Raw genomic sequence first — 12311 nt, 5'->3', positions numbered from 1 at the left:
GCCCTTTGCTGTAGTTCATGAGGAGGCTCCTCTCTTTCCCCACCAGCCTCTGGCTCCACAGCTCCAGGAGCCTCCTCGTCACCCGGACAGAATGCAGACCCAGCAGAGAGCCCGGGGCCCGGGCATCGCTTAGCGTCGGCCCCACTGCATCCACCAGCTGCTGCAGGCACAGGGTTTGTGATTTGTGCAACGCACCCATCAGGCCAGGGGTGACACTGCTGCTGATGTCCAGCTTGGCCTTGTGAATCAATGGTTCTGTCAACAACCAGTACAGATAGTTAGACTATGGGCACCTTTTACGAGTAAAAAAGGCCCAAGACTTAAAAACATCCTGATAAAACGGAGGCAGCCCACTTAACTTTAACTGGTGACGACAGAGCCCCATTTGTGGTTCGAGCGAGACCGTTTAGCGTGGTAGTGTGTCGTAGAATGCACTTTTCATAAACAAATATAATGAATGCTCCACACATATTATATACCGAATTAACGAAAAAAGTCTGGGCAAAATCATCATACCAGCCATTTTACACACTGCAAGCACAATTATACACAAACTAATATATCTAGAAGACGTACCACAATATCACGTATTTTTCGCATGACTCTGCGAGCCATGCACTCCTACAAAGCTGAACAAAGAAAATTCTAACCGCTAACACGGCTAACCGAGATATCAAAACGCATGAGCATTCGACACAAAATCCAGAGATATCTTCAGAATTTCTCTCCGTGAAACATTACAATCCTACAGCCAACAAGCACCACACAAACAAGCCACTCCACCGCAGAATAAACCATAAATGCTTCGTACCTTGAGACGAATCATGAAGAAACGGGTTTGATATTCCGTTTTTGCCAGCTAAAACACTGCTCCTATGTCTGTCCTGTGTTTGTAAGAGTGTTCCCTGGAGTAAGGGGGGTCAGACGAGCCTGGGGGGCCGTGGGGGAAGTGATTACACTTTTGGCGAATCAGCTTTTACGCAGGGCGACGCAGGGCGCATTTCTGTTTTTTTTCCTCTAACGAGTCTGTCACTCAAAGTCACGTTACCACCACTCCATGTATGGAGTGTCGTAGTCTGGGATTGGCCAATCACAGGGCTGACAAAGCCTCACTCACACACAGGCAGATGAGAATTGAGCCATGGCTCACAGACACAGAGAGGGTTTAGAGAGGCCTCAGGCTCTCAAAATGATGCCAAACTGCTTGTATTTGGATACTATTATAGATAAAACAAGTGAAATATATAGTTATATAGTATATAAAAGTATAATGGAACAGGTTCCAAAATGACAAATCTGCTTGACCTCCCGCGACCTCTCTGACACAATAAACTCTATAACTTTTGTTTGCTTCACTTTATCAAAGCCAAATCTTTTTATACAGCCCTCTGACATGTTGTGCTATGTTTTGGGAGAGTTTTTAGCTTACACCTGCATCATTAAAAAAAGATATTCATGCTTTCAGTGCTTTTTCTTCAGGTGAACCTGAAACCTTTCAATTTGAGCTGTGTGCCATCTTCATTTACTATTAACCAGTAACATATACACAATATTTACACATCTCAACACATCTCAGTGTTAACTTTATTCTAGCATCGAAATTATTAAAATAGACCTTGTAGTTACAGAATTAAAGTATTTTTAGTATGGGTATGCAATTTTCGAGCAGAGGCCTAAAAATAGGGCTCGGGTTTAAAAGGTGTTAAACAACTAGAATCAATTAAAAACAGAGCAGTATCCAGCCCCAGGTTATCTGCACGTCTGAGAATGCAGCTGTCCACACTAAACCATCTGGACTTGTGAGGTATTTTTGCACAAACTGAAGTCTAAAAGTGGCCGTCCAGCTGGCCAGGTGGACGAGGTCCTGTCCCCCCTCCTCTCTAAAAACAGCACCCCTTGTGGCACACACTGTAGACCCTCCCAAAACAAATCAACCATTCTCTTCTGTATATGGGCTAGAAAGCCTGAGGGAGGGTCTAGGCAGGTTAGACGGTGCCACAGTTGGGATGCTATAAGATTGTTTAAAACCAATACTCTACATTTAAAAGACATCTGAGCAGTGGATTACAAGCTTCTGTCCAAAGTCTTTGCCTCCAGGCTGAGGGAAGCTATGGAGCAGGTCATCCATCGGGACCAGACCTACTGTGTGACCGTCAGGTCCATGGTAGACAATGTCTACCTCATTCGTGATGTTTTAGAGGTCTCTAGCTCTTTGGGTATTAACACCGGTCTGATTTCTCTAGATCAGGAAAAGGCTTTTGACCGCGTTGAACACAACCTCCTCTGGAAAGTTATGGGGAAGTTTGGGTTCGGCGCTGGCTTCATAGCTAAGATCAAAGTGTTGTACAGTGAGGTTGTGAGTGTGCTGAAGGTAAACGGCAGTCTGTGTGCTCCTTTTAGAGTGTGTAGAGGAGTCCGGCAGGGTTGTGCTCTGTCTGGGATGCTCTATGAACCCCTCCTCATCAGAATACGCTCTAGCCTACACGGTCTGTTTTTACCTGGTTTTAGTAAGAACATGGTTTTATCAGCCTATGGAGATGACATTGTTGTTTTTATTAAGGACCAGAGGGATGCAGACCTTTTAACCAATATTGTGGAAGAGTTTAGCATAGCATCGGCAGCGAGGGTGAACTGGAAGAAAAGTGAAGCCCTCGCTGTCGGTGAATGGCGTGACGGTCTCCCAGTTCTTCCCCAGAGCCTGGTGTGGAAAAGAGACTGCTTCAAATACCTGGGAATCTATCTTGGACAACAGAACATAGTCCAGAAGAACTGGGAGCGCGTCACAGAGAAGATTGAGGGAAAACCCGACTAACTAAAAACAACCTCCCCTCGATAATGTGTTTGACCTCCAGTGAAACTGGGGTAAAAGACCTGGAGAAGAGGAAGCCCACTCCTCCACTGAGGTTTGTGTTGTGACTTAAGAGGACTTCCCCTTCCCACTCCCTCCTCCAGTATGCCCCATTGGTGCTGTCGCTGTGTTTCTTGTAAGAAGAGAACATCAATACGTTTCATTTTTTTAAATTCGTAGATAAGCTAATTCTTCTTAGCCTCTCTGGCTCCATTTACATTTAAACTTCCTTCTCTAAAAGTATCCATTGTGAGTAAGAAATTAAAAAAAATAAAAAATAAAATAAATTAAAGCTGCAAGCAGCGACGTACGGGCCCTCGCACCTTCCCGCGTCCCGGGGGTACTGGCGGGACGCCGGCAGATGCAGCCGCAAATGTCTTTGACCATCAGACAACGCATCTCGGAGTTCAACGATTTTTCCAGCGTGGACTGTGTGACGCTGGAAATTATGTAGTGCAAATATTCCACCAGTTCCTGTATCCACTATGTGGCGCTAGAGAACATGCGCAAACATGCATTGTGTTGCTCAACATCAAGTATAGAACACATCATGCAAATATCATGTAAATCGGATTCAGTTTGTCACATAACGCTGTCTTCCTGTTGCCAGTAGGTGGCGCTATGACTTTGAGTCAAAATTGGCTCGTAGACACCCTCAGGCCATGACTGTTATCAAGTATGGCAAGTTTGGATCAGATTTGAGCAAGTCCAGTGGAGTTACATCAGCTTGTTGTTTAATGGCAAATCACCTACAATGGCCGCCACGTCACGGCTACGTCATTGCATCAAATGTAAAGCTTCGAGTAACTTTTAATTGCAAAGGTCTTTAGATTATACTGACCAAATTTGAAAAGGATCTGACAAAGTCTCTAGGAGGAGTTCGTTAAAGTATAGCGACTAGAAATCATGGGAAAATTCACACAAAAATCAAAATGGCCGGCTTCCCGTTAATTGTAGAGCATGGTCCCAAAACACTTTTTTTTAAGTCTTCATGTGATACATGTGCCTACCAAATTTCATACATGTAGGTCAAACGTAGCGCTGGGGCTGCGTTTTTGAATATTTGTAGGGGACGCTATCGAGGCAATTTGAAAGGGTCAAGCCAAAAAGTCATATGAAATATTTATTTACATTACCGATGAAACCAGTGCAAAGTTCCAAGGCTTGTTGAGCATCCTAAGCTACAGAAAAATTTGCTTAATTTTTCATGGTGAATGACGCGTTGCCACGGCAATGGGCGCCACATAAAATAAAGGTCGTTCAATGTCAGTAGACCATTTTAGTAACTTTTCATCATTAATATCTTTAGATCATCCTATCCAAATTTGAAGTCGATCGCATGAATTCTGTGGGAGGAGTTCGTTAAAGTACAATGTCTGAAAACAATGAAAAATGGCAAAAAGCCAAATATGGCTGAACTACTGTATCGCTCCCAAGTGGTTGAATGGAATGAAAATTGTAGGGTACTTAACAATATACGATGTGCACATACGAGACAAATTTTGCGATTATAGGTTAGATGGTTTTGAAGTTATGAGTATTGAAAAACAAAGCCACGCCTTATGAAGTTCATTGGTCCATATCTTCTAAACGTAATGAGATATCAAACATCTTTTCATAAAATGTTATTATATAGATCTAATACTGATCCACAGCAAATTTAGTAGCAATCGGACTCGGCGTGTAGGAGGAGGTTGCAAAAATGGGTTTTTCACAAAATTCAAAATGGTGGAAGATTTTGGCAGGCAGAGCTTAGGGGTCCAAGAGGCTTTTTGTAGACCTCATTTGGTGGCATGCCTGTGTAAAATTTCAAGTTAATTGGACATACTGGATGAGGGGGCTAAATTCTAGGGGGCGCTAGTGAGCAATTTTTTCATGTTCGAGCATGGAACCCATAAAATATCAAATTTTTCAGCAGTCCTGATATGCATGCCGACTTTGGTGAGTTTTCGGACATGATAAAGCCCCCAAAACAGCGATTCATTCGAGAGAATAATAATAATTCCAGCAGTTTCAATAGGGACCTTGCGGCCCGACGTTTTCGGTGCTCGGGCCCTAATAAATTAAAACACACATTGGAGCTTTTGCCATCACCATTATTAATTGTTCTTTTAACTTTCAGCACAAGTTTCTTCAGTCTAAAACCCTCCTGCTCAGTGAGGCCAGACTCCTCTCTCTGGCTCATGTGGAGTCTGGCTGAGGTATAAAACAAAACCAAATCTGGGAAAAACTCTTCAATCTTTACACTGCTCTTATTTTTTATTTTTTGCAAAAATGTTTTTATAACTTCTGCAGTGTACTTCTCCTGCTGGCTGCTACTTAAATTAAAACCCTGAACATCGCCGCTGTCCGACACACAGTCCTCACTGTCACTGCCATCAGACTGTCCCTGCCCCCTACCTGTCTGTTTGTCCTCCCCAACCTTACTCGCCTTAGCCTCACTGCTTGTGTTTTGTTTCTTTTTTTTCCTCTTAGTTGCAGATTTTGGCTCCCCTGCTTTCTCCTCCACCATCTCATCCTCTTCCACGTGCTCCTCCCACGTATTCAGTTCTCCACCCGCCTGTACTTCTTCTATCTCACCTGACTCCTGTATTCCACTAACCTGCTCTGTTAGATCTTCAGGTTTCTTACTACCACTGTTTCCACTCATTTTCTTTCCTTCTCCTCCATCCTCACCATCTCCCACCTTACCTAAAGCCTCTCCCTCACTGTCCTGGACACAATCACCCACACCGTGCACATCGTTCATACTCACCCCGTGTAGGTCGGGCACAGCAGCGGCCGACTGCCGCTCCCTTGCGACCGGTGGACGGCCCCGCCACAGCGCCGAGCGCCACACCCGGGCCGGGTGAAGCTGGGTCCCCCCACCTCGGACAGGCCCTCGCGGTATGCCCCTCCTCACCGCATCTGAAACATTTCATCGCCGACGATGTTGCGAAAATCATGTAATCCTAATCATCTATCTTAATGTGGAAGCGGAGGTTGAGCTCCTCATTCCGGTTGTTAAGTATATACAGACACCACGTGCTTCAGCAACTGAGACTTACACCCAGACAAGATCTTCTTGATTGGTGACACCACCTCTCCGTGTCTGGAGAGTTCTCTGCTGAGAAACTCGTTAGTGATGAAAGGAGGGACATTTGATAAGACCACTTTCGTGGCCGGTTGCATCAGTGGCAACACCTGGACGTACATATCATTTTAACCGTGAGGCCCATCTCGATGACTCGGTTTACCTTCGCCACCTGGTCCAGGAAGATGTCCACGGCGCTGTTCATCCTAGCTGCCAACTTTATGCTGCTGTGTCCGACCATCTCCCCCACAGCCAGCCCAATGTCCTCCACGCTGCACGGAAAGCCGATGCTGATCTTAATGCCGTGCCTTCGCGTGATGTGGGACCATGTGTCTCCATTTACCATGGCGTCTTAAGACGGCAGGAGAAAGAAAAATCCCAAACTCCCCAAAAATAGATTAAGCCTAACCTAAAGTGAAACACAACCAACAAACCACATTTAAATTAATATGAATAGGGAAAGAAAAAAGGGAGATCGACAAAACCACTCGCTCAGCAACTCACTCACACACGCTCACTCCCAGCATGCACTGCAGAGAGCGAGAGATTTTGATTTTTAGAAAACCTTTTATTTTACTTAAAACAATATGAACGAACAAAACATCATTGTCATGGCGAACTTAAACAAATCAATAAAACAAAAGAAAAACAAACAAAAAAAACAAAACAGTTACTCCTCACATTGTATTCAAAGAAGTGTTGAAGACTAATTATTCTCCAGCCACAGAACATGTTATTTCATTGTAGCACCATTTTTCATTAAAATCCTGCATGTTGTTCATACTGTTAAAAAACCTGAAATCAACCCAGATTCTGGCTTTGATTCGTGAGATGAAGACAGGAAGAGCCTCCTGTCCTGCTCTGTCCTCTATTCTGTTTTTCCTGCTTGTATAAATACAGTTTAGACTCTCCAACCAAGTGGTTCAACAGCTTCCACTTGGAGGCGTTCACGTTTTTATAGTCGACTCCTAAAATGAAGGTGGCCCTGGACCAGGTCTCACCAAACCCTTTAAAAACATCCTGCAGTGTGTTAAAAAGGTTACAGACTCTGTCACAATAATACAAACTGTGAAAAACAGTCTCTACCTCCTCACAGAATGGACATTGGCTACAAACAGTGGGATTAATGACAGATATAAAAGCGTTAACCGCAATAGCACCATGCAAGATCCTCCACTGTAGGTCTCCAGTTCTCTTTTTAATAGGTTTGTATAAAACCCTCCAAACTGGTTTCACACCAATGTCCAAGTTCAGTTTCTGTCTCCACACAGTGTCAGCTCTCTGGTTCAGCTTGTTTGTTGAGCACTTTTACGCAGTTTGTGTAGATAGTTTTCCCTTTCACTGTGTGGAGGTCCAAGAGTTTACGCTCTGCTTCATTGAATAATGGTCCTGAGACCCCATTCAGCCGTGGAATAAGTTCTAGATCCGGAAAAGGATCTGTGGAGTCAGGAGCTTCCTCTCCTCTTTCGTACTCCTGCAGCATCTCGACCTCGTCCTCCGTCAGTCTCCCCGCCAACCTGCTCAGGATCCTCTTGATCTGCCAGATGGATTTCAGCCCGAGCAGAGAAGCCCCTGCAGGTGCGTCTGTCAGTCCGGGCCCAGCTACATCCACTAATCTCCTCAGGGTGGTGGTTCCGGAGGAGCACAGCATGCTGGTCAGACCTGGTGTTGTGCCGTCTTGGATGTCCTACCTGGCTCCATACACCAGTGGTTCTTGAAGCAGCCAGTGTAGTGAGCATGTGGGTTCCGGTCTCATCCATTTAAAACAGTTCCATGCCTTAAAAAGCGACTGGTAAAAAGGAGATAATCCACACAATTTAAAAAGGTTAAAATCCATTTTAAAAAGTGCAGTGTCTAATCCCAGACCAGCTGCCTTCCTTAAAATGCAGTCTGTCACCTCTCCACACCACATCCGTTGGACCTGTAAGGTACCTTTGCAAAAACTGGAACCTGAAAGTAGTCACTCTGCTGTCGATGTGCACGAGCCCCTGACCCCCCTCCTCTTTAGGTAAAAAGAGTACGCTCTGAGGGACCCAGTGCAGCCTGTCCCAGAAGAAGTCTGTGAGGATGGCCTGTAGTTTCTGTGTGAGGCCTCCATGCAGGCCAGCTTGTGCCAAAGAGCTGAAACTACCAGATTGTTGATGACCAGAGTCCTGCCTCTGTACGACATCTGTGGCTTCAGCCATTTCCACTTTGCCAGTCTTCTCTGTATTTTCTCTACAACTCCCTCCCAGTTCTTCTTTACAATACAATCATTCCCCACATACACACCAAGATATTTAAACCCGTCCTTTTCCAGGTCAACCCCCCTGGTAGACTGGGTAGATCCTCCCTCCAGTTCCCCACTGCCAGTGCTTCTCTCTGTGCCCAGTTCACCTTTGCAGCTGACTGGGTGCCGAAGTCTTTCACAATAGTTGTCAGTTTGCTGACCTCCTCTTGATTTTTAACAAAGACCACAACTTCATCACCGTAAGTCGATAAAATAAAACTTTTGTTAAAACCTGACCTTCAATGTTCGCTCTGATTTTACACAACATGGGTTCAATAGCCAGCGCATACAGCATCCTTGAGAGAGAGCAGCCCTGTCTCACCCCTCTAAATACTCTAAAGGGGGCACTTAGACCTCCATACATTTTTAGTACACTCTCAATGTCCTGGTACAACACCTTGATCATAGCTATGAGACCTGGGCTGAGGCCAAAACTCCCTAGAGTCTTCCAGAGGTAAAGGTGCTCAACCTGGTCAAAATACTTTTCCTGGTCTAGCAAAATGAGACCAGTTTTAATGCCCAAAGAACCAGAGATGTCCAAAATATCACGAATTAAGGACACATTGTCCAGGATACTCCTACCAGGCACGCAGTAGGTCTGATCTCGGTGGATCACCTGGTCCATCACCTCTCTCAGCCGGTTGGCCAGCGCTTTGGACAGGATCTTGTAGTCCGAGCAGAGAAGGGACACAGGACGACAGTTCTTGATTTCTTGCAGGTCTCCTTTTTTTGGTAAAGTAATTACTGCCCTCCTGCAACTGAGCGGCAGCGTCATGTCCTTAAAACTCTCGTTAAAAACAGTTAAAGGATCCTCTCCCATCACGCTCCAGAAATATTTGTAAAGCTCTATTGGGATCCCATCAATTCCTGGGGCCTCCCCCTCCCCCATGCCCTGCAGCGCCGCGTACAGTTCTCCTACCACCAGAGGACCCTCCAACCCGGCGTTCACGTCCTCTGAGACCTTTGGCAGCTCTCCACAGAAAGAGTCAAACAGTTCATTGTTATTAATGTATTCTTCAGAGTAGAGTTCAGAGTAGAAACTCACGCTGTCCTCCGGATCTCGTTTGCGTCTCTGAGTTCTTGCCCTGAATCAGAGCGTAGAGCATGGATAACCCTGCTCTGCCCAGTCTTCTTCTCCAGTCCGAAGAACTTTGATGGTGCGTCCATCAGCGCTGCATCCATGAAGCGGGACCTGACCAGCACCCCCTGAGCCTTAGTGCCCAGCAGGTCTTTAGACTTGAGATCTTTAATGTGATCTTGATTTCCAGTGGATTCTGCTAAACTCTGCAGCTCCACGATTTCAATCTCCAGATCCCTCATAGATCTGGTAATGTCCCGTGTGACATTGAGAGTGTACTGCTGACAGAGCTGCTTTATCTCCACCTTCCCACGATCCCACCACTGTTTTAAAGAGTTAAAGTCATGCTTTTTTTTTTCTTTAAAACTGCTCCAAAAAACCCTAAAAACCTCTTTTAAAATGTGTATCATCTAAAAGAGATGTGTTAAAATGCCAGTATGCGCTTTTTGACTTTACGTTAGGGATACAAATGTTGCACATAACCAGAGCGTGGTCAGTAAACCCAACAGGCAGCATGCTGCACTTTTTAAAAATGTTAAAATGGTGTTTAAAAAACAATAAAACCTGTCCAGTCTAGCGAGGGAAATTAAATTGCCTCTCGAATGAGCCCACGTATACTGTCTCTTGTCTCCATTTCTCCTCCTCCACACATCGACCACCTCATGCTCCTCTACCAGCTGCCTCAGTGCTCTCTGTGAAGGCCCATGAGGTTCCAGGTGGTTCCTATCTATTGTCTGGGCAGCTCTCTGGTTATTGTCTCATCTCTAATGAACGGTGGGACGTTCGACACAGTGATTTTTACCGCCGGTGTGCTGAGAGGAAGAACGGGTACGAAGGTGTCAAACACCACGATCCCGTTCTCCACCACCGTGTTGGCCTTATGTATGCTATCTAAAAAAATGACTACAGCATGTTCCATCCTTGCAGCGGATTTCATGTTGCTGTGGCCGACAACCTTCCCCACTGCCAGGCTACAGTCTTCCACCGAACACGCGAAACACGGCGCGATCTTCACGCCGTGTTTCCTGGTTAGCTTGTGCAGGTCCATGCTAGTGCTTAGCACACCGACCAGCGCGCGTTGATCGACTGCACACAAACAAAGACTCTACAACCAGCTAAAAGTACACACAAAACCCCGTGAACCCTACACACCACAATACACTACCATATACAACATTACCCAGTGAAGAAAAATATCGAAGAATCGCTGGTATCACTCTCAAAACCACGCTCCGTCAACTCCGTACTCCTTCCACTCAGAGACAGAGAGAGAGAGAGAGCACGTCTTGCAATACTGTTCCTGACTCTGTCCAAAGCCAAGATAAGTTTCACTAAGGATGTCATCTGCTTCCAACCAGCCAGCTGGACTTTATTTTCTTTTGTTACACATTTAAACAATCTACAAAAAAAGGGCTTTGCCAGCTTAGACATGTTGTGAGCAAAAGGTGAGTATATGTGGGTTTGTTTTTCAGCCGGCTCTCTCATGGTCCTGCCTTAAGAAAAGCTGTTGTTAGATGTGGCCTTTCTGTCTGTGTCAGGTCACAGCCTGCAAACCCAAAACATAACCTCAAAACGATGGCTCATATGAGGCTCATATGAGGACACTCTGTGCCTCAAGGAAAATACAAACAGCAGATGTCGTGTGGAGGTAAAGTGAGAAGAGGGAAAAGTCAGTGTACCAAATATCCTGCCTCAGACCAGAATGATTCTCCTTCTCCTTTTTTGCCCTGCGGCACAGCAGCTCCTTGGCTTGGTCACACCTCAGATCCAGCTACCTCTACCCCTGTAGTAGTGTGCAACCATTCTCTAGCAGGACACCCACCCCTCGTTCTATGCCATCTCCATGTTTCTTTTTGACATCAAATCAAACTCTGCAACAAATCTTTCCACTGTAGATTATTAATAATTCATCTGCCCAGACCATGCTCTCCAGTGAATAATTGCTATAGTTATTTATGTATCTGATAATCCATTACCTGAGGAGCATCTGCTCTGATAACCCCATCACTGAAAAAAACCTAAACCACTTATTCCTTCCCCCTCTTCAACTCGAGGTCTAAATTCCACTATGGCCACAATTATAAATTTGTTAGAGCTACTTGAGAATAGCACAGAACCCTTCACTTTACTAAACACAACACACTGCATTCAAAATCGTTTTGATTATTTATAGTACAATGATCTTGAAAGCAGGATGTTACTGTATAGTGTATTCATGCACCAGAAGTCATTAGCACAGACTTGTGGGATGATGCACACTGCGTTTTGCTTAGACAATCAAATATTGTGCAGAGTAAAGCCAATCATGGTAAAGTATATGAGAGAAAATGTTTGATTAATGCTCACATGTATATTTAAATGTAATTTAATGAATGTTGATACTCGTAAGAGCTCATATATGTGTTATCTGTTCCGTAGCTCTTACAGTGCTTTCTGGAGAAAGGTCATAAGGAGAACATAACCTGTAGGAAACACAATTCTACCAACAAAATCAACTTATTTAGACACCACCACGGAGCTCGTCACAGATCAACCTACCACACCGGTCAGCAGGCTGGTAACAGAAAGCGGGGCCAACCACTCAAGTCTGCAGGGGCCCAGCAGAGGGCGCTCATGTGACACACAACACACTTGTCTCCGTGGGAAACGAATAATACATTGTAAATGATATTGACAGAAATAGAAGAGGAAATAATATGAAAATGATATGGCTTAGTAATAACTTAAATTCACAGTAATATTAGCAAATAATGGCCAGTGGAATCATTACCTCCGTTACACTCACTGAGGACGAGCTCGGTTCTTACTGGTTGATCTTTGAGCTCGGCTTCAGAGAGGAATGAGCTCTTGGTCAGTTATAACTGACCACTGACTGAAAAATAAAACCCCGAACTACAGCTCATAAATAACACTGAGCTGCCAGATGTACATTCCACTTGAACACTTTCTATCAGACATATTTTTGTTTGCTTTTGTTCTTATTTGCTGATTAAAAAAGTCATGATTTTTTTTTATTTATCAACCCTGACACCCCCCCCCCCCC

At 44.8% G+C, this 12311-nt stretch overlaps 1 protein-coding gene across 1 annotated transcript in view; it reads left to right on the top strand.

The window, feature by feature from the left end:
- Positions 1-12107: 12107 nt before the first annotated feature.
- LOC116394794 (metalloreductase STEAP4-like) overlaps positions 12108-12311 on the top strand; it is a 3936-nt gene continuing 3732 nt past the window's right edge. The window contains exon 1 of the mRNA XM_031868113.1: positions 12108-12118. Within this exon, the coding sequence (XP_031723973.1) occupies positions 12108-12118 (11 nt within the window). The remainder of the gene's footprint in view (positions 12119-12311) is intronic.

The sequence above is a fragment of the Anarrhichthys ocellatus genome, unplaced genomic scaffold (assembly GCF_004355925.1).
Source record: "Anarrhichthys ocellatus isolate YVR2014 unplaced genomic scaffold, GSC_Weel_1.0 scaffold41, whole genome shotgun sequence".
NCBI lineage: Eukaryota > Metazoa > Chordata > Actinopteri > Perciformes > Anarhichadidae > Anarrhichthys > Anarrhichthys ocellatus.
This window is presented reverse-complemented; position numbering and strand designations above follow the sequence as displayed.